General features: G+C 38.0%; 1 protein-coding gene across 1 annotated transcript in view; it reads right to left on the reverse strand.

The window, feature by feature from the left end:
* KCNH5 (potassium voltage-gated channel subfamily H member 5) overlaps positions 1 to 23,876 on the reverse strand; it is a 182,793-nt gene that overhangs the window by 13,261 nt on the left and 145,656 nt on the right. The window contains exon 11 of the mRNA XM_072427655.1: positions 15,529 to 15,725. Coding sequence (XP_072283756.1) covers positions 15,529 to 15,725 — 197 coding nt within the window. The remainder of the gene's footprint in view (positions 1 to 15,528; positions 15,726 to 23,876) is intronic.

The raw sequence follows: 23,876 nt of genomic DNA on the forward strand, positions 1-23,876 counted from the left end.
CTTTCCAGCATTGCCAACTGTGTCTCGCAAACTAGCTTCTCATATTCTAGTTGCAGCGCAAACACTAATCCCCTCCAGATGGAAGGTGACTACACCTCCTTCCATGGAAGATCTTCGTGCGCGGATCCAAGAAATCCGCCTAATGGAATACCTTACGGCGCTTATTAGAAATACAGTGGACAAGTTTGAAATGGTTTGGGAAGCCTGGGATCATTATTATGCTAATTTGTCCGGTTGACCCACTGATTTCTCCTCTTGTTTGCTAATGTCACAATACCCTTTCTTTGCTCCTCCACCTCTATCTCTTAAAATATCTATGTTATGAGATATATTTGGAAAATGTTTACTATATCTTTGCAACTTAGCTGTGTATTGTTATGGCTTATGATTGTTATTTCTCTCTTGAGCACTCCTTTTTTAAAAAAAAAATGAAAGTGCATTAAAACATATGCTGAAAAACATCAATGGAAACAGATATTGGAAAGTATGTTGGAAACATGGCTACATTTCAAAGTGGCTCAGAGGGCCATTGCAACTCCTGGTGGCCCTGGTACACTACTTACTTTCATGTAACCCAGCCTTACTAACAATGTATGGACATGCAATATAAAATGCCCAACACATTTTTGGGCATTGACATGCCATCTTTTGTAAATAAAAAGATGGCATGACAGCAAGTCATTTGTAAATAAATGCATAGCCTAAATGAGCTTTCATAGCATCAGGAGACATTTAGAGGCCAATACACCATTTAAAACCTTCATTTTGCTTTCGCCATTAATGTCAATGTATTTTACTGAAAGGACAAACTTTTGATAAAATGTTGGCAAAGAAAATTGGTTTATCCCACACATCTCTGTACCCGTAGCTTACAAAATGTCTTTCCTGCAGTGTGTGTGCATCAGGCACACTTTAATTCACATTTTTCTTTTAGATCTTTGATGCATTAAACAAACTTTAAAAGTTCAATTAATTTCCTGAACTGCATAAAAAAAGCCTGAAGGGAGAGAATAGATAATAAACAATTTACTGTCAGGATAGCTTCTATTTTCTACTTCAGTCCCATGACTCTGTAAGCTTAATGTACTGAAATGTACTATCAACCAACTCAAACACTGCATTCTGTATATGCCCAGGGGAGTCATTAGAGACAACGTAGACTGCGCAGCTACTGCAGGGGCAGGATACGAGAAATGTGTGTCTCTAGTGGGCTTGTCTGACTACATATTGATTCTTTTATTTATTTTGCTTTCTTTTAATGATATTGAGTAGAAACAGAAAATCGTATGGCAGATTTGCATTTTTTAAAGTGTGAATTACACACCACTTTTGGTATAATATGTACTTCTCTAGATGTTACATAGCAGGTCCTTGCACCCTACTTGAGGACTTGGTGCTGACATTTTTAGTGCAGAAATCGATGCCCTATATTAGGACCCCTCAAACTACCCCTCCCTGATCCAATAACCTTCACATTTAGGACCATGTCATACTGGTGATCTTGTCTCTGGCATCTTCACCAGTTGGAGATTCAAGGCATTTCAGAGAGGCACGTAGCCGTAAGAATTAGGCGCAGTGCCTACATGACCGGGTGCTGGGGCCTAGCCCAGAGCTTTTAAGGGGTTAAGAAAAAAGGTAGTGTTGCCAGAGGGGGCTGGGCTAGTGTACAACGTGGGAGAGGAGGGTTTGGTAGTAGAAGGTAGTCATGACAATGGTGTTTATAAGGGATGGGCTAGAAGGTCCGAGCTACCCGCGTCATGTGGTTGAGGTTATGCACCAAGGGGCTTTCCTCTTGCAGCTCCTATCTTGTGAGAACATTTGGTGATAATTTTGGGTACTCAACCTTCTCCAAGATCTGGCTGGTAAGACAAAGTCACCCTTGCCTAGGTGCTGCATATATTATATTATTTTCATGACCTACAACTGAGGTAGAAGGTCTTCTTTAAGAAATGTATTGGTGTCCTATCCCTACCTCCAGCTTTGTTGATGTGACAGTGAAGGTGAAGCAGCAGACTGACAAGGTCATGTCCTTGCTCAATCTACTTTCTCCTCCTATCAGAGGGTTCTTTGTTCACAAATTCAGGAGTTGGATACGGGATCAGCTTCCAATTCTGCCCCTGATAGGTTAAATTCAGATCTATTAATGCAATGATTATAGAGCTTCAACCATATGTGTCTTTTATATCTGTCTGAAGTCAGTTTTAACACCATCTTGTGCTGGATTCTGCCATTTAACAAAAAGCTAATGAAGCCTGTGCATAAATCTATACATAAAAAAAAGTCAATGGCATTGCATGTTTAATTCGACAAAAGGACCATCAAGTCCACAAATGTCAACCATTTCAGAAAACCTTTGTGATTGTTTGTTGATGATTTCCTTCTACCTGCTCATGAATCCCAGCCTTCGAAAAATAATAGCCTAATATTATCGTCATTTTACACAAGAAGCACGAGGTAGACAAGCGTGTTTTGGCTAATTAAGTAGAGCGTTAATGTCCCAGTTTATGAGTACTGCACAAATGCATAATTGATAAGCTGATAAATAATGCATTGTAACTGTACCTTGCAACAGCATAATTAACATGACATCGACTTAGCGCAGTAGTGCAGTTATGGACGTAATGATAAATTCATTGATTTTATTAAACGCATTTAATTGCCTGCTCTAATGTTTATCAGTTTGGTTCACAGCACAGCAGGCTGGAACTATTACTTTCGTTTAGTGCATTTTCAGTGTTTGCATTGTGAATTGCTAATGTTAAGTGTATATTGCATTAATAGTATATCTATAGCTAAAACTTTTTTTCTTTTGTAGTGATTGATGGTTAATAATGATAGAATACAGACAGTGACACAGGAGGAGGACTGCACCCTTCCCAGAAGAGCTTACAATATAGGAGGTGGGGGGGAAGTAACATGCAAAAGGAGGGGGGATATGTAGTAATGGGAAGCAGCGAGAGTTTAAGAGACAGATGAAGATGGGAAGGCAAGTTTGAAACAAATGTGTTTTGAGGGCTCTTTTAAAGGAGCAGAAAGTAGGAGCAAGCCGCATAGGATGAGGAAGACCATTGAGTGAGTGATGAGTTTAGTGACGAGTGAGGAATGCAGTTGTAGGTCATCAGAGGAGTGAAGACAGCGGCTGGGGGGGTATTTTTCTATCGGGTCAGAAAGGTAAATTGAACAAGAACTGTGGAGGGATTTGAAGGCAAAGCACAGGAGCTTGAATGATTCTAAGGTGAAATTGAAGCCAATGAAGAGAACTTCAAAGAGATGCAGCGGAAGAGGAGTGGTGGGAAAGATGGATGAGTCTGGCTGCAACATTCATAATAGATTGTAGAGAAGAAAGTTGGGCTAGTGGAATACCAGAGATTTTTTTTTATTCAAGATATACTTTAAACTATAATGAGGCTAATGATATTTTAAAGGTATTATGGCAGAAATGTGAGTTGGAGGTGCACAACAAAAGGATGGATGTTGCAGGTAGAACATAGTCCAAGGCTTAGGGAAGGCAGGGAAGTGATATACAGTTATGAGGAGGGAGTATAGAGGAAATAAAGTAGGAGGGGATACACAATGCAAGGATGGGTGGTGCAGTGGGACACAGTTTAAGGGTAGGGGGTATGGAGTCTGAGGTGAGAAACCATTATGAGCAGGGGATATGGAGGATCTAAAGGTAAGCCAAGGTACTAAGACAATAGTTGGAGAAACACCTGGTAGTGGAGACGATGCTGTAGAATTAAGGAGACCTTGTAGCCAGAACATTCACTTTAACCACCACCTTCTCATGAGAAAATATGTACAATAAACACATTTTATTGATATTATTTACCTCTAAAAACCTCCCTTGTGAGACTGTTGCTAGGTGCCACCAGTTTAGATATTATATCAGCAGATTCTGAGCTATCACCCTAGTGAAACTGTCTAGCGTTGCCTTTCTCTTCTCCTCCTTTACTGGAAGGGGTGGAGAGGGGTGGAGAAGTTGGTCCAGCAAAGAATGTAAATATACACCCCCAGGTAAGGATAGAAAATCAAATTTGCTAGCAAGTACATATTTAGCATTAGCATTTTAAAAAAAGAATTAAAATCAAAAGTTTGTTACAGGGTCTCATAAAACTACCCAAAAGCTTTCACACCCCCTTTGGGATATGAAGATATCTGTATATAGCTTGGCAAAAAGCTTGTTCAGTTCATGCAGGTCTCTGCAAAGGAGAAGAGAAGGGCTAACAATGACTGGAACTTCAGTGCTTGACTCCCCAGATGTATAATTTGCAGCACAGACAAATGTATAGATATTAGGAGAGAAAATGTTTCATACAAAGTCTGCTTCCAACAATTTATTGCTCTGCCGTACACGGCATTACAAAAGTGTTGACCTGCAGTTTAGCCATTTAATATGGCAACGCAAACCTTAAAGAATGCAATAGATTTTAGGACTTTGGGTCACAGTGCAGACACATGGTTGTGCCAGATACCCGAGGATCATGGATTAGGCTAGCTTTACATCTAATTCCATAATGGTCCCATAAATTCTTAATGCCTTAAAGCAAGCATGAAGAATTTTTTAAAATCTCTATTTTCCCATTCCTATTTGCAAAGTTTCCCCTGTCCCTATGACAGCCTTTCTCAACCTTTTTAGGGTAACCTTTAAAATTACTTTTAGGTCCTAGGGAACCCTGGCTCTAATTACCATATCCATAGCTTAAAGTACAAAGAGGCACACATTTCTTATTGATCAAGGAACCCCTAGGAACTTCTGAAGGAACCTTCGAGAAATACTGCCCTAGGATAATGTTGCCTGCAGGCCCCTTAAGGAAATAGTCTTGTAAAACAGATGTTTTCCTGGTCCAGTCCCAACTGATCAGCATCAATTGAGACAAATCTGATACACATTTCAGTAAGGCACTGATAGATCATGTGAAATCAATAGCACATCTGTTCATTGCAGACAGAAACACTCAATAGCCAGTGATAGCCTGACTCGGCTCACAACGGAACCCAGCAGCCGGCTGAGTGAATTACAGTCAAAAGATAAATAACCAGAAATGGCTAGGACAGAAACCCAAAAGAAATGTCCTAAAAGAACTATCACAAAATTCAATGAATTCTGATTTTTAGAATGCTAATATACAGGGGATTGATCCATTTTTATATTTAACATGCTGCAATTCATATTGTTCTTCACATTTATGTGGACAAAAATGTGTCCAGTGAACCAGGTTGGGAGATGATATAATGCTGCCTGGGGGCTTACAAGATCACTGTTAATTTACAAGGTTTAAATATCCTATAAAGCAAAATTACCAGCCAAACAACATACAAAATAGATAAATGTCAAATAAAAAACTCCCCCAGTACTTGCACATGCAAGGGAAGCCAGAATTGCCAGGTATCGCACATAAATTGCAAATGTGCAGCTCAACATGGCAGCAATTAGGCAGGTAACAACAGTTATTGCAGAAGGGACATTGCCTGTCTATTTCTGCAAAAACACCTTTTGAAAGTTGGACTTTGATTGCCCAGCAGCTATATAGAATTTGTGGTTAAGTCATGCCCGTCCATTGCATGGGCCCCTACCTTTTAATTGGAGGGCTTTAATCTTTGCATGAACCATAACTTTAATTTATAGGTTGGCCTGGTGGATGGCAGCAATAAACTTCAGCAGGTAAATTGTCAATGCTACAGGTTCATTTTTGATCCTGTAAAAGAGATCCTGGAGAATTACAATGTCAATCTTTAAAATATTCCTACAGATTTGGTATCAACAGTATAAAGGCAACTTCTATGTAAATGGTATTTTGATGATTTTGATGAAAATAATCATTTACAAATTTTGTTCAGATGATGGAACTTTCTTTCTATTGTAAAGAACTCCTATTTGCAGAAAATTCCATCCTCCCGTATCAGTTTCTGTCTCAAGAATACATCATTTTTAGGTAGATAGGAAATATTGAAAGGAACATTTTTGACAGACTTGAGGCCGACTAAGACTTTTTCCCTTGACTGAAATGGCTGACACAACATTTCTTCAGGTTGTCAAGGATCTGATCCCAGATCATCACCGATTGTATCAAAATAGGAAGACAGGCACATTGCATAGAGAGCGAGACGCACGCCGCAGGAGAGGAAGGCTGGGAACTGCAGCGTGTTCCCATAATTGCACTTTATGGTGGTTGCTGTTGAGAACCTCATACGATACTGCTGACAGATGTTTCAACAAAAAAGCCTTGGCAGCAATGTAATCATCTGACGAGAAGGTTACCACTGCTTGTACTGTTCCATTGCCTGCTAATCATTTATATCCTGTCATGTCTAACAGTATAAAGGTAAGTGCATACTGCGCTCACCACCAATTACCGTACAAATAAGGGAAAGACGTGCCAATTATATACAGACTAGCAAGAAAACAAACTCTGGTTTGAAATTAAAAGACTTTACCCAGTTATGGTAAACATCTGCCAACATATGGGGAAACATTTGGATTCCAAAAGTAGAAATTAAGGATGTGTAGTATTTAAGGGTTTCTTTCTTTTGCCTTTTTCATGTTTTTTGAACTGGAACAAGAGTAACAAAATGTGCTTTGAAAAAAAAAAAAAAAGAACTACTTGAGCAAGAAAGTGAGAACATGTACAGAAAATTGTGAGTATAATAACTGAACCAGACTAGAAACAAAATCAATTACAGTTACCAGATAGACCAGCTCTGCAGAAATGTCACTATTTCTTTGTCCACTCACAGACACTGATTTATTTGATACAAATTCCTCCAATAGGCACTTTTGTCAACTGTAGCAAAATGGTTAATAGATATTACATAGATACTCTGTATTCTAAGTGCCATGTGTACAGTTTGATACTAAAATTTAGGAGCAAATTTAATCTCATAGCCAAATTTACCATGTCTTAAGTACAAGCAAAAACTGCATGGACATAAAAGTCAAAGTATGTGATAATTTGCCTTCACCTTGACCAGTAGTGGATAAGAATATATATATATATATATATATAATATATTTGTATTGTAGTAGAACTTTAATCTGAACCTCAAACTAACCACTCATATTTATCCTGTAAATGGATATTTAACTATTTAGTACGTTTTTCATGAAAATTTATTTTATTGTATAATATTTTAGTATGAGTATATTAAAGTTTAAAGCACAAAATCATGTCAAAATAATACACTAAATAAAAAAAAAAATGCTCATTAAAGACAATGTACTGCATTCAATACAGTTATTTTGTATTGAATGCAATACAAACGGATTTGAACTTCCTGCCGCATCCCGAACGTAACATCCGCACGCACCGACATCACCGGGAACTTCCCGGTGACTAATCGAGTGCAGAGAACACCAGCTGGAGGAAGAGGGAAGACGCGAAGACGGAGGAGGTCGGCGGATCAGGTAAGTCACAATTTACTATTTTCCATAGGTTTAGCTAGCGGAGTGTGACTCCCAGCTTCTTTTTTCTTGCCCGAGTCACACTCAGGGTTACCGCTGGGGGGTTAACCTGCCAGAAGTTGTATTTTAAAGTTTTGAAGTTTTATATTTTATCTAGCCAGTTATAAGATGAACATACCTCTGTCACATAGTAGTCATGTATGGCAGGGCAGTGGACCTGATTTTACTTGGCCTAATAAATGAACACTTACAGGTCTTGTCCCAGTGCCCAACCTGTGGCTTGACAGTAGACTGAAAACCACACTGGGAAACACCCTCATTGTACAAACACAATATAGAGGCAGAGACAAAACTTTTCACACTTAACTGTCATTTAGAAAAGCTAGGTCTTGAGGCAGAATCGTTTCAAGACCTGCAACTACCAGTTAAGGCTGATCTTCAGTTCTCTTGCCACAATTCTATAATTTGGATGCTACAAAAGGCAGATGATGGAGACTATAGTAATTGGAACCTGGATGGTCCAACAAACTTTAACTGAATTTCTTAAAAATTATTTGATATTATTTGGCAAATGTTTTCAGTCCTGGACCAGATCCATTCCAAGTTTGCTGGATAACCTAGGTACTACCATTATAACTACCTTCTTGGAGATCTTTAATGAATCAGGTCCTGTTTAAGGGAAGAACTGGTTGTGTCTCTGGGGGAAGTTTCTTCCGCTTTGAGTAACACATAGGCAGGGGTGTAGTGGGGCGGGCTTGTCATGGATAGTACCGTGCCCCCTTTTTACGACTACATCCGATTGCAGTGTGCTTACCACTTCATCATGCCACTGAACCGCTGCTTTAGGGGAGATACTACATGTAGGGTCTACTTGTGGCAGCCCTATAAACACTAAATGGGGGCAGCAGTGAGAGCATTTAGTGTTACTGAGCCAAAATGGTTAAATACTCTTAAATCTGCAAACGCTGGTTCCTTAAGCTGCTGGGAGCCACAAGGGAACACTTTTTTCTCCTGTGGCTCCTAACTTGCTCTTAACAGGGCTGCCTGGTAAACATTGTTGTATCTGAATTCTACAATGAAATGAGAAGGTAATGAGTCATTAAGTTGTACAAACTATAAGCAGCTCCATTGTACTTCTTTAGGGTGCTAATTTTTGGACCACTGAATTTAATGGCTCGCAAAATGTGAGCTGTTGCCAACAGTTTATAGTGAGGATTAGCCTGGGGTGATAAAGGAGTGATATTTTTATAACCCAATATGTGTAGCAAAGATAGGTAAAATGTTACTTTTCATTATTATTAGTTGTAACGTTGTAATATTTTTAAAGGTGTGAGAATATTTTTGTTAAACATGTGTAGCCAATTGAAAGGCTTTTGGGTAGTTAGTAAAAAGTTGGGTCACAATACAGGGATCACCACCCACCTACAGCTTCCTCCCACACAGCATAAGAAAGATTCTGGGGAGAACACTTTTTTAGTGGAATTAAAATGGAATTGTGCCCATTTGTTTTCTAAACAGTAAAGCCTAAGGCATGCTTAGATTATGTTTACGATTAGTAACCGATATAAAATTTGCCAGCTAGTTTCTAGCCTTTGACAACACATTTTCTTTCTATTGCTCTTTCTCTTCCCATCAATTCCCCTGTGCAGTACTGTCAGCGAAGCATAACCTTCTCACAACACTATCTTTATACTTTATTTCCTGTAAGGGAGGCAGGCTTATTATATTTGGGTTTATGTTGATGACTTGTATAGAATAGAATATAAAATACACAAAAATATTCCAACAAAGAAATTACCTTTCCACATTGAAGCCTGAAGTTGCCATAAAATGTCAGGTAGACAATAACTGTGTACCTCTAACTAATTAGTTCCACCCATTCTGACATGTCCCAGATCAACCCTAGAAGTAATGACAGGTCTAAACCCTGTCCCCTTTGACAAAAAAAAAACCCTCGAAACATAATATTTTACTTGAACTTAAAATTACTTCTGACTAAAAACTGAGAATTAATTAAACTCACTTCCTACTGCCTCTTCCCCCGAAGCAAGTGTAATGATCTTATTCCCAAGCCAAAGAAAATGCTCATTTTAAGATTTTAATCAGTTTCAAACACGCTGAAATGAAGATAGAGTGAATGATTGATCTACTGCATATAGTAGGAGTTTTCAGCTTTAAACTAAAACTGTTGTATGGCCTTGGGATTTCAGTTAAATGAAATTGACGTCTTGCATCGCTACGTTCAGGCACAAATCCAACCCACAGAACCCTAAAGCGCTAATAACAAATATAATAAGTATGGAAAAGGGTGAAAGATTAACCCCTTAGATTCTCTGAGCTGCATATGATTTAAAGCAACATCAGGAAATGTTTAAAGCAACAAAGCTGAGAGTACAAAATGTAATACCAGAATGTGAGGAAAAGGACTTTATGGGATGTTTAAGAAAGTGGAGCAAGATAACAGAGTTTTTATGGAGGAAACACTAAAGTTGTCCAGGAAATAATATGAGAGATGGCTGTAGCTGACTTTTTAGGTGGCTATTTCTCCGACTGTCCTGCTTATCCAGTGGCTTTACTGCTCAGTCATTATCCCAAAACAAGCCCAAAGTTTAGAATTCTGACTTTACTTAGGTACATAGTTGTTCCAATTGTGTGACTCACTATGCAGCCACTTGTTAGATAGAGTTGGCAATATGTTCTCCAAAATTTCTAACAGAATAATTTTATTTGATTGAAAGAAAGAAGAAAACGTGAAAACACCTTGACACATGGTCAGTAAATTTAATCCCATAGAGGGATGTCTATGTATAAAGTAGAAAGTAGGCAAGCAACTTTTTTTTTAAAATGGATCTACCATCACAATCGCAGCCCCTTACTTAGGTTAGGATAGATAAAGATCAAGATGTTGGTCGGATGACCTCGAAAATGGAAATAGTAGGTCTACGGGGGACAGCACTAGGGATATGACAAGTATTGAAAAAAATGTATTTAATGTGAATGAAAAAATGTAAAAAGAATGTAGTTTGGTTTAAAGCAATCCTTCCTTGAGATAACTTATAATGACTCACATTGGGTTTATGCACATAAGTCTACTTAGAAAGCATATGTCTAGAAATCACCCAGAGTGAGATAATATTTGTATATACCAAACTATATTTTATGTGGCAATGGTTAATACACCGTGATTCACCAAATTTAACATCCCAATATAAAGTTCCATTTCCAATAAATGCTATCACTTTATCTGTCTTACAGTTAGTTTAAAAAACCATTTGGCTACTCTGTTTTTTCCCCTAAATGTTGCATCTTGGGATGTTTAAAACTTAAACTATAATATTGACTTAACCTAGAACTTTTTGGCTCCTCTTCTGGGGGACAAAATGTTCTAGGTTAAGTCAAGACATGTGGGATCTTTGTATGTGAATAAAAGAATATTATAGTCATGACATGATACGACATGACCTGCCTGCTCATGCAGATGAAAGCTATGAACATGCTGTTTATTATCTTCAGCAAAACCAATTGATTAGATTGAGAACACCTCATTTAAGCTTGGATGAGATATACAGCTGCATTCAAAAACATATTTTGGTAAAGTTATCTAAGCACCCACGTGGCTACAGTGAAAGCTCCCAGACACACTTGGAGGACTTACTTGTAGCAGAAAACATGTAGCCTTTGCTTGTACAGTTTCTTGGGATTCCACCCTGCAGGGATCCTAGTTAACCCTAAAGAATCAAGTCTTGGGAATCTCTATTACTGGTAATGGCTATATTTGCCATTTCACCTCTATAACCTTGTACAAAAATACACTTTGGCAAAAGAAAACACTGTCAGATCCTGTTACGCACTCCATCGCTCCCACCAAATAAAAGTGAGTAGGGAAGGTGGGTCACTGGTCATAAGATCAAGCCTAAGCTGGATCTCCTTCCAGAATTTTATATTTTAAAGGATAGAAAAAAATCTCTGAAGTCAGATTACAACAACCAAGACAATTTCTTTCGTTTTTCTGCTCTTGCTTACCTATTTACTTACTCATGAACGGATTTAGCATTATACAGATATTAAAAGCTATTAACGTTAACATTTTCTCCTAATTAAAACATGAATTTTCCTACATTATTCAACCATTTTAAACCTGTGACGCAATTTTCTTCATTAATGCAAATTAATTGAAGTTAAACAACTGTATTGACAATCTCTTTAACTGGGATAAAATGTAATACCTTTCATTAAATTAAAAAGTAATATTAAGCGGCACAAAATTTCCATTATCCCTGGTTAGGCAATTACAGCTAATGTAAAAAAATCAGATACTTTCATTATTTAAAGGAATTTTGTGCAAAGTAACAAACCCGTAATTCAAAATGATTGAAAAGGGGACAAGTCCTGCAAGATTCCTTTTGTGCTATCAACATTCAGCTACTTGTGCATATACATCCCCAATAATGGGGGTCTGATTTACTCCAAGTCCTCCAAGACTGGGGAAGAAAGAGAGATCCTGGATAATCTAGCAAACCAATGGGCAGCATGGTGGCTCAGAGGTAACACGCTTGCCTTTGCAGCGCTAGGTCCGAGGTTCGAATCCTGACCATGACACTCACTATCTGCATGGAGTTTGCAGGTTCTCCCCGTGTCTGCGTGGGTTTCCTCTGGGTACTCCTTTTTCCTCCCACATCCCAAAAACATGCAGTGAGGTTAATTGCCTTCTCTCTAAAATTGGCCTTAGACTGTATAAATGACAAATGACCTTTGAGGGACAGTTAGTGACACAACTATGGACTTTGTACAGTGCTTTGTGATATGATGGTGCTATATAAATACTGTGTAATAATAATAACCTGGAATGAAAAATCATATGCTGTTGGCAAATATTTTCAATCATGTACCAGATCCATTCCAGGTTTTGCCAGAGGTTCCCAAGTTGACCTATGATAGTCTATCTTCACCATTCTTGAAAAGCGTTAATAAATTAGGCCCAATGTGTTTACTAATTTAGGGTTAGGATGCTCGTGAGTTTCTTTGAGATTGTAGCAGTAGAAACATATTTTGGGATTAGTTTGGCAGAAAGGGCTCCTCCCATCTTGGTTGTTCTGTGGGGTAGGAGCCTCTCCAGCCCCTCCGTTATAACTGCCATCTCTTGATGAGCCAAGCTGTCAAATAGTTAAACAAATTTACCTCATTACCCAGAGTTAGTATTAGATTCATCTTTTGAACCCTTAGTACTTTTATCCTAGTCTGTTTTGTACCATTCAAATGTTTGTAACTTCAAAAATTTTATAAGTTCCCATATGGAGAACATATTTCAGTCACACTGTATTTTTAACATGTCCAAAATGACCAAATAAGACTAGTTTAACCAAGTCAAACACACCCCCTATGGTTGGTAACTAGGAATGGGCAAATCAGATCGGGTTTGGTTTGATTAGAGTTCCACAAAATCCTGTTCAATGCCATGAAACCTAAGCTAAGTTTTTCTACTCTTTACACAAAAGAAAAAGCATAGTGTAGATATAAATTCCAAGCAGTTATCATCCAGGCTTGCAGGATTTTAGGAAGAAGGGGTGGGGAGCAACAAAGTTCCCCCCTTGCATAGCACTTTTTCCCAGTTTTTAGGGACAAAGGTCCTGTTACCATGTCTGGTCCCAAAACAGTATGTGGAGGTTTGTTTGGGAAAGTGGGTTCGGTAGCATAATCCACCCCCCTTTTAGGGAGCTTTAATGCAGAGATACAATAGAACTTCTTATACACACTCACAGAGGTAAATGTGAAAAATATTTTAGCAAAATAAAAACAGCAAATACAAACTTACAAAGGCTTAATATTGTCCCCAGATTTATTTCAAAGTCAATCACATTGGCTGATGATTTGAATCCGTGATAACCGTGAGTTTGAACGTCAGTGTATGGAAGGTCATCATGACTGATATGGATTTACAATGCTGCACAACATAATTGCTACCAGCTTTCATTTGGGGTCAATATTAAATGTCCAATGTATTCCTGTACTTGTTCCCATAGGAGAAAATAGATTTCTTGACGAACTCCAATGTTCTTAATTGGGCACATGATATTGGCATTTGTCTCACAACAATGGGGCAAAGGTTCTGTGCATCAGGGCCGGATTTCCTACCTCTTCCTCTTAATTTAGTAGCTAGAGAACAGTAGCGGGTATTTCAGTACCCCTGCCCAAGCCAAGCCACTGTCCTGCAAGTGTCATGCAAACTTTAATTATCTCAGCACTGTCTTGCCCACAACAAAAGTAAATCATGCTGGTTTTGTGTTGCTTCTATCTTCAAAACCTGCCAAGTTGCAAATTATTTTGGTCATCATTTTAAGCTATCAGCAATCACACACCCATGGGTCCCCAAGGAGTAAGCTCACCTTAGATGTTGACCTACCATTTCTGTTAATTTCATGATCTACTTTATAATGTAGTAGTTAGGGCAATTCTTAATTATGTGAAAAAATAGTGGTAAAGCATGAATTTCTTATTCCAAACATTCCATAGTTTGTAAGAAGTCAACACCCTTCAGTTCTCTTTATGGACAACAAAGTATCCAGGATGGAGAAGCATAGGGTAGAAGTATTGCTTATTCATAGATATAGAACAATGAGTGGGAGGAAGGGTGATACTGGTAAGTTAGAAAAGATAAGAAATAAAATGCAGTTGCCAGATTGAAAAATGGTAAGTTGCATTGTATTACATTTTTTTATTTAGTTTAAATACACTATAATGCCAAGGAATGTCAGGAACTTAGGGGGAACTGCCTCCAACCCCCACGAACAGCAGTGTCAGGATGGAAATTGGGTCATGGCTAGCTCCTGGAGATCTCTAGATTTGAGTGCACCCAATGTTTGTAATTACCTTTGGTGAACATACAGATTGAATACAGTGTCCACCAATGCCATTGACGTAATTAACGATCTGATGTGTTGGATTACCAAAGATTGTCCGCCAATGCTTTTGTTATATAACACAGCGGGGCATCTACCAGTACTCCTTCTCTTCCCCTCGACATAAAGCTGAACAAACTGCTTGGCAGGGAGCCTGGCAACATGTCTGTTCAGCAATTGATCTGAAACTGTCGGACAAAAATATCTTTAACATTTGTTGACGGTAATATGCAAGCGTGTATAAACTGCACAGGGATTCAGAATCTGCTTCTCTACTGAGAATTCTTATTGACACTGTATTATCAACCAGGTGTGTTTATCCATGTGGGTGACTTATTTGTTGCTGCAACACTAACTCCAAACACTGCCCAGAACTTCACTTAACAAGCCCGCCTAATTTACTTAGCTGTATTTAACATACAAACAATATATTTATTATTATTATTATTAGTATTAATATTCATAATGATAATAAAAAAACTTATTAAAAGTTTTATCATTTTTATCATAAAGTATTTATAAAGCACCAGCATATTACACAACAATGCTGCAGATAGACAAATACAATGACACAGATGAAGAGCTTACAATCTCAGAGACTTTTCTGCCATCCCCATAGCATGATAAGCACTATGGGCCCTATTTATAAAACTGGGAATCTGACATTTCCTTAAACTTAAACAAATGTTGCCATGTTAACAGAATGTTTCTAGAAAGTAAACTAGGGAAAACAAATTTAAGATGACTTTGGTTGGGTTTTGAGGTATTGGGCTTTAAAAGGTTCTTGAAGGTTGAAAAGTTCAACTAACTAGTAATAAGTTTAACTAACCTGTGAAAATGTGGAATAGGCTCCTCAGAAAATAGTTTCAGCACAGAATATAAGACTGTTGATCCAGGGAACATCCAGTTGCCTCATGGAATAAGAAAGGATTTTTTTCCCCTGTTGGAACAAATTGTACCAGGGGTTTTATTGGCCTTCCTCTGGATCAACTAGTCCATAGGGTTTTATATTTGGATCTGTCCTTGTGCCAATAAATGACCTTTTATTGGTTTACCTATCTCACATTTCTAAATTTGGCTGTGCCAATCAAGGTGGCTAAAGCTTAAAATGCTGAAAAAGACTGGGGGAAGATGTTGATTAAATCATTGGAGCAAGGAACAGCAGGTTTATTTCTGCTTTAATTTTGTGATTATTCAACCTCCTTATCATGTACAGAATATATGCATGCTTACCCGCTTCCTCAAGTTACAGGTCAGTGTAAGGTTCCTGGAGAAAGAATTAGCAAATGCTGTATAGAAATCCAGGACTTTTAACAAAGCTTCCCGCTTAATAATGTGTAGATCACAATATGTCAGTGCTCGGACGTTGGCGCAAGCATGAGCTAGAGTGGTCTCTTTCCAGAACACGTCTCCGAAGACGTCACCTTTACCTATGGGAGCACAGGGAGAAAAGGTGATAAGTACACAATTCAGCAGCACACATTTATATTATTATTATTAAACAGGATTTATATAGCACCAACATATTACACAGTGCTGTACATTAAATAGGGGTTGCAAATGACAAACGAATACAGACAGTGACACCGGAGAAGAGGACCCTGCCCTGAAAGGGCTTACAATCTAGTAGGTGGGGGAATTAACACACAATCGGCGGGGGATATTTATATATATATTTGCACTATTATTCAGTTTATGTACTAAACCAAACTCCAAATGCTTTAAACTGATCTAGTAACATATTGTCCACTTTTTTAACTTTTACAGGTTAGAAAGCATTGTACAGTAATAAAGTTAATGACAATGGAAAACACACATTGAAACAAACTGGAAAATTTAATTGGGTATTTAGGTATTGCCTTGCTACCAATATCAGAAAGTTGTGAACTTGTATGGTTCCAAAACCTTTCTATGCGAAGATATTAAGGAATATAGCTACCCAAATATATAGTATGTACAGGTTTGTTTTTGCTTGGAAGCAAAATCTTTTGCTATATATTTGTATAGCTAATTTAGCAAAAGATTAAAAAAAAAAAACTTAAAGCTAGCCATGTCTATAGGTTTCTGATAAACACTGTTAACATTCTGGCACTGGAAAAGTAATCAGATTCCAATAATAAACCAAAAGATAAATGGATAATATAATAATGGACATCATTAGGTAAATTCCCTGATTTACTTTGTATCTGTTAAGGCAGGAATATTTTGGAAAACGCATCCTACGTCTTGCGTCCATGAACCACCCATGTACCATTTCATTTAAATATTAAATCATACCTCAACTCAAAATTTTAACATTACATTATTTAAAGTAAAAATTATGCTTGTGTTTTGTTTTTTTAAAGTGCAACACCGCCCCCTTAGGCGATCAAGAATGATAGGGAGCGAAGAGCCTCCCGGAATACCTACATCACGCATCCCGGAAGGCTCTTGGCTGCTTCTTCTGCACATCCCCCATCTCACGCATGTGCATTTAAAGCAATATTTCAGCGTAAAATGTAAGATATTGGGCGTGGATTCCCCAAGGTTTACCCATGGTAGTCTATCTTCCCCAGTCTTGGAGGACTTTAATAAATCAGGCCCTTGTAATTGGCTCATAATAATACATGCTTTAACCTAGACCGGTTAGAAAGTGGTTCAAAGTAACATGAAACCACAGCAAAAGTGTTATGTTTAGTTAAAGATTTATTTAAAAAAAAAATTATTGTAATTTCTGGTGTATTTTTTCACTGCAACCAATTAGATGCAAACCTGTCCCGACAGATGGAGTATAAAAGTACAAACAAAAAAAAGTCTTAGTACTGACACTTTGGCACATGGGGCCCACAGAGTGTTACTTATATGCAAAGATCACATCTAGGATCACCAGAAATTCCCAGAGCCCAGCAAGTAAAACAGCCTGAAAAAGTAGTACAGGATTAGGAATAAGGAGAAAAGGTTTCTCAAATAATAAGCAGCTATTAAAAAAGGGACTCAGTGGAAAACCTGTTTTATAAAGCATTAGCATGAATCTTGCTTCAAAACACAAGGTCATCTATATTCCATCCGCATGTTAATATGGTGCTTGCACACAAAACAAGATTCAAAATCTCAGGAGAAACTCTGAAGGAATATCTTGTCACAAGTTGAGGGATCCAGGGCTTTCCTAGTTTGTGGCAATTTTGCATTTTTACATTGGTGTGGGACACTAAACAATGGTCCTGATTTATTAAAGCTGCCGAAGACCGAAGAAGATAGCAAACCTGGATTTCCAAAAATCATTTGCTTTTAGTTGTCAAATGTTTTCAATCCTGGCCCAGATCCATTTTAGGTTTGTGGATCACCCAGTTTCCTCCTTAATAATCTATCTTCAGTCTATGAAGGCTTTAATAAATCAGGCCCAATATGCTGACCTTGAATAATGAAGATCCAATTTAGGTAAATAAAGAATCCAAGCTGTACTTATTTGTACACTGTTCTAAATAGACATAAATGATGTGTCTGCTCTGGGAGCAAAAATAGCAAAACTTATCTCAAATTTCCAAGATCTAATAGCAGCATAAATGAAAGGGCGATGATGAACTGTAAAAAGTAGGGTAAGGCAACTTCTAGCTGTCACGCTGGGTGAAAGGAGAATCTACTACAGTTAGGATCATGAGTTTCCAAACAAATACAGCAATACTTTGGCAAAAAATCTAGGTGTAAAGCTACTAAGTCACCCCATCTATTGCTATGAGAATACTTTCTCATAGCAAAACAAATGAAGTCAGACAGGGTAAAGTTAACAGACTACCAAAAGCATCATCAAAAAAAGCATAAATCAAAAATAATTTGTCAAGCCAAAAAACGTAGCTACCTTAAGAAAGCAATGCATAGCTGAACCTTAATAAATATATACATTGGGTTGTCCCATACATTGGCTTTTTAAAATAAATATGCAATAATCTTTTTTAATAAATGAAAATTTCCCAATGTTTTATCCCTTTATTGACCTTGCAAGTCCCTTGGACCTGTTATGATGATACACATCATTTCTTGTGGTGTCAGTCTTCCCAGTTGTCTTCAGCTCAACTAATATCTATATATCCCTCTCAGATCTCAATAAGGATAATAATTATAAGTTCAAATTAAGAACCAGGAGGGTTCTTTGAGATAATGCAAAACAAACAGGACAGATACAAAACAATGTTTTCAACAGTATACTAAACATAAAATCAAATTAAGAGTTCATTTTAGGGATTACATGCACTTTATATCAGCCTTTCTTCATCTTTTTACCATGGGTAATCCCTGAAATAACTTTTAGGTCTTTAGTAGAGGAAAACCTCTACTATATTCTTTATATTCACAGCTAAAAGTACGTTGACATGGTGGTCAATTGGAACAATTCCTTTTGCATTGCTGGCCAATAGGACAAATGTCACTCTAACAAATAGCCAAAAATCATTATTGTTGTCAGAAGTAACTGACCTCAAAGGGCCAAATTGCTCATTGCTCATGAAACCCCCAGCAACCTCTGGAGGAACCCTACAATTCTATGGAACCCTGGTTGAGAAACACGGGTTTAAAATTTCTGCTGTCTTTCTAATAGGTAGACGGGTAAATCAATTGAGGTAGATGAAACTTAGTGGCATGCAGTTAGAAAGAGTTGGAAAGCCTTTGCAATTCAGCATTGTAATGGTGACCAACAACACTAGGGACTGATTCCTCTACAGCCACCATTGATGGGTCAAGAACAGCATATTCCAATGTATGTTCCTTAGTAGTAAAGAGAGAGTTCCCAGATTTGGCATGTCACATGACTGTGGATATGCTAAGTAAAAGAGGGTTTAAGGTATTTTTTAGGGGTGTTGGAGGCTAAATTGGTCCAATGGGTAGGCTCATATTATTCTAGCCATGGGCTGTTGGAAAGTATCATGTAGAATAATGTGTTCTACATCAAATGAAAAATGACCAGCAATGGAAATCATGTACAGCAATGACACTGCCTATGATTCTGAGTTCTGCTTTTCTGAAAGCAATCATGATTTAGTTGATATATTTACATACAAGCTGCCAAAAACATTGAAAAGATTTCTAAATTGGATCATTCTTCAAACATGTAATTATGTAATTTATTTGCTCTCTAGAAAATGTATTTAGCAAACTGAAGCTAATCTACTCACCAAAGAGAGGAGAAAACATGATTATTTGGAGCTTTTATTTTGAGAGGTTTTGTGGTTTTTTAATACTATAAACGTCATTACAAACAGAGTGCAATTTTAGGCTTTGTTTGAACATCTCTTTTTTTCATGGAATACTTTTCCTAAATTAAAGCTTAAAGTGCTTGTAACAGAAAAAAAAACTCTTGGGATATTGCCAAAAGGTGGTTATTGTGGCTGAAGAGGTTTTAAATATTAAAAAAATCCTTTTTATTTTTTACACTACTTACAAAGATTTCCACATCTGTCAATCACTGACCTCAGATCCACTTAGCTGGTCATCAGCAGTAATTGTTGCTTAAAAAACTAGGGAGAAGAAATGCTGACACAATGAAGCCCACACAAAGAGCAAAAATAAACCAGCGTTACTCACCTGTCCCTTTAACACTCAAGGGATTTTTTTCCTTAGTATTGTATTGACTCCTTTCCTTAGTATTGTATTGAATTGGCAATATCAATTGGCCGGGATTACATAGCAGGAGTTTATTCCCGCCACGCACAGGGGAAGCCGGGATTGCCAGGTAACCTGACACTGCAGAAATACACTATTTGGTGAAAAGTTTGTGGCCACCCGATTATCACACCTAACATATAGCTAAATCTACTGTATGTAGACACTCTCCAAATTACTGAGTTCAAGTGATTCCAAAGAAGTATACTGGTAACGCTAAAGTATGCAAGAATATTTTAGAAATCTTGTTGGAAACAGAATGAGTGAAGATTACTCTTGCTCTGTACTGGAGCGTCGCTTGGCCAGATTTCAGATACTCAGAAAGTGTGGCATGTTGTTTCTTGGTTGACAGGTGAGAACTTTGGTTTGGCCTCTCCATTCTATATGATCCTATAAACCTCCCTCTCTCACAAGTCCATCACTTTACATTTTACATTACAGATGATGCAGCATGGACAGGCCGGGAAAGAAACCTTTCAGTGAAAGATTTTGGTGGGGGTAGAGTTAGATCTTCCAGATACACCATTGGAGATTTCATGATTATTGGAAAGCATAAGATGAAAACCACTATTCCAAAGAAACATGAAAAAAAGTTCAAAAGGGTAAGTGATGGCTGTACAGAAATAGTCAAAACATAAACTGTGCTTGTAACAGTTATTCTATAATCCAATGTTTTAGCATAGGGTTCCTCCAGAGGCTGTAAAGGGTTCCTTGTGCCTCTTATATGAGTTTAGAAGAGTAAGGGTAACATTCTTCACACCGGCCAGCAATCTAATAGATATATTTTTCCTATTTGCCACTGGGTGAATGTACTGTAAGTTTTGAATGTAGTAATTTTAGCAAGTGTTCCTTAAGACTCAAGGGTATTTCAAGGAGGTTCCCCCATGTTAAAAGTATTGAAAAAGGCTGCTATAAGCACACCTTAGGACATGATTGAGCTTGAATACATGGCTTTACTATACCTACCTAACCTTTGTGACAAGATCAAAATGCCAATAAATCTATGATGATCATGATCAGATGAGGGGAGAGCGGGCGGTCAACAGTACCGACAAGATGACAAATGTGCTTAAGCAATAACTGTCAATCTAATTAATACCAAATATAAAAATAATGTTTAATCAGAATGATCCAGCAACATTCACTGGCTTCTATCAGCCAAGGCCCCTTGAATTTTCATACTTTTTAAAAACTAAAATTTTGTTGCCTACTGCAAAGAATACAGAAGGCTTTGTTACTTGCTCTATCCAAGCACACAAGCACAAACGTCAGGGAGAAACGAGAAGCTGGGTTATGGAGAAGCAGATTGCAGCGAGAACACACAGCGGGGGACAGTGGTTAGTTAAATGAAACATAAATTATCAGTATGCCTTTCCAGCTACAAGACTGCTGAAAAGCTCTTTATTTTAATGGCAGTGTTCGCTTGTAGATGGCAAACTTAAAATCTGATTATGCACAGCATATGCTGCCCTACCAACACCATTTGTCAACGTCTTTAGAGATGACACTGTTCTGGAATCGGTCTGATTGAAATCTCCATTTGGGAACTGGGAGTTTGATGTAGACCGAGTGACTGGCAGGGAGAAGAAATCCACCACACTTAGGCCATTATGTAACTACAACTCTCAACTTGATTGGCAATTTGGCAGGCACCTAACTTAAGTTAGACTTAATGTTTTTTAAATAACCTTTAGTTGATGAAAGAAGTGAATGTGCCAATATGTAATATGTTTTTGTTCTTTCATTATATAAAGACCTAGATATATGAACTACCTAGCCAGGATACCTGACAGGGGTGTTGGTGGATTGAACCAGAGCATGCATCAGGGGCCCAGGCACGAGATATATGGAAGTATAACAGATATAAAGAAATCTGTAGGATTGCAAAAATGCAAAGGATTTGCATAATTTGTTTCTTTTTTTTTTTGGACACCTTAAAGTGCAGTAACTAAACTGATTTTCAAAAAAATTGCAATCAGGCAGATCGTTTATTGCAGAAGGGACAGGTAATTTTCCTTCTGTAATAAAATAGCTTTACTTGCCTGATCGCAGTGTTTTACTTCCCACTCTATTGGGTGCTGCCATATTTTCCCTCCCCTCTTCCGTAAGTTTTAACTTTCTTGATTGGATGGGACGGGATGATGTAACTACTGTGCATGCACACATAAGTTATTAAAGTCCCGGCAGCCCCAGGGGATACCTTGTACATGTTGGCATCATACCCCGAGCTGTGCATGCAAGAAGGTTACAATGCCTAACATGTTTCGGCATCATATGCTGAGCTGCGCATGCATTTCCTTAAAAGAAGACAGCGATCAGGCAGTTAGATGTGACACCTAGCTAACTGATTTTAGGTAAAAACCACCATATTTGTGCCTTGGTATTTTAAATATATAAAAAGCAAGCAAAGCATGCGCTCGACACCTACCCTGAAGAGCAAGCATGATTCTGGAAATCATCATTTGACCTTCAATCATTTGCATATATTCTTTGTCATTTATAAGACTTATCAGTCTCTTCTAGTCCACTGTATAGTAGAGCTCTGGAGGGGACGGGGGTAGCGGTATGAAAAGATAAATAGGTATGTTGCAATGCAAGGGGCAATGTAATGGTGCAGAATGGTAGAGCAGCAACATAGAGATAAGTTTGTGGGGTAAGGAGGAGAAGTAAAAATTACAAGACGGCAGCAAAAGTTCAGGTCCCACCATTGCCAGGCAGAGCTGTGCTGTTTAAGCTTCGGAATTTGATGAACAAAAATATAAAACCTTTGCCAGGTAAAACTGCTTTGAATACATCATTCATCTGTGTATTTATCACACAGTCCTCGTGTCTCTAGTTCAGCTCTAATATAAATCACTCTGTAAAGCTCAATAATATACAGCATTCTACAACATTTATCCAAATGGGACATCTCACTGGACCCCCGCTGCTCATGTCATTAGTAACAAATTGTCTCATGAAGTAAAACCAATCACTCATCTACTCAAACCTACACCGCTGGTCACACCAATACATCAAAGTGTTGACATAATTATGTTTACTAGATAAATGCTGCTGTTTTCACGAATATCAAACACTTCATCTTGTATTTTGGAATCCTATTAATTTAAGGGCCGAGTGGGCAGATTAAACAAAAAAAAAAATGCATTAAGGAGAGGAGTAAAATGCGATAGGGAGCGGCCAGGCTTGAAATAACATCTAGACATCAGTCATCCAGACAAGCTTATCCTCTGCTGCACAATTTGCTTCAACAACTTCCGAAATCTATGAAGGATAAATGATCTGCACGGTTTGCTTCTCGCTGAACCCGTCTACCTTGCAGTCATTACCAAATCTACTCAAACTTCAATTGTTTTCTTGGGTTTTGTTTCCCTAACAGTCTGGTGATTAATCAACTTTCACAACCTCTAAAATATACTGGGGAGGGGGGTAACCCTTGTAAGCTATGTTATCTCATGTGAATGTGTTCCACCTTTTCCTATCTAGGATATAAAAGAGCAAGAGGCTACTCGAAACACTAGTCAACATCGGCTGCCAAGTATTAGAAGCCACTGACCGCATGATAAAAGTTAATTGTAGTCTATCCAGATTTATTTTTGACGATAATTTCACCCAAAATCAGATTAAGTATTATGGTTGAGTTGATTTGGCTACCATATGCTGTTTTTGTGAAGTCTGATCCAAATCTCTGTGCATATTATGCCAGGTTTACATTACAGGATCCCTGCAAGGGAGTTCACCGTTTTCTTTTTAGCATTTTTGTTTTCAATTACATGAGGAATGCAAAAGAAAAAGTGAGGCCCCATAAAGAATGAAATGCTATTTGGTGGTGGCACTAGAAAAGGAAATTGTGCCAATGTGTAAAGGGAGGACTGCAGCAAAATACAAGATAAGGGTAGGGGCTACATGACAGGGTGGGAAGAGGGGGGTGGGGGTATAAGTGGAAGGAA

The sequence above is a fragment of the Pyxicephalus adspersus genome, chromosome 12 (assembly GCF_032062135.1).
Source record: "Pyxicephalus adspersus chromosome 12, UCB_Pads_2.0, whole genome shotgun sequence".
NCBI classification, from domain to species: Eukaryota; Metazoa; Chordata; class Amphibia; order Anura; family Pyxicephalidae; genus Pyxicephalus; species Pyxicephalus adspersus.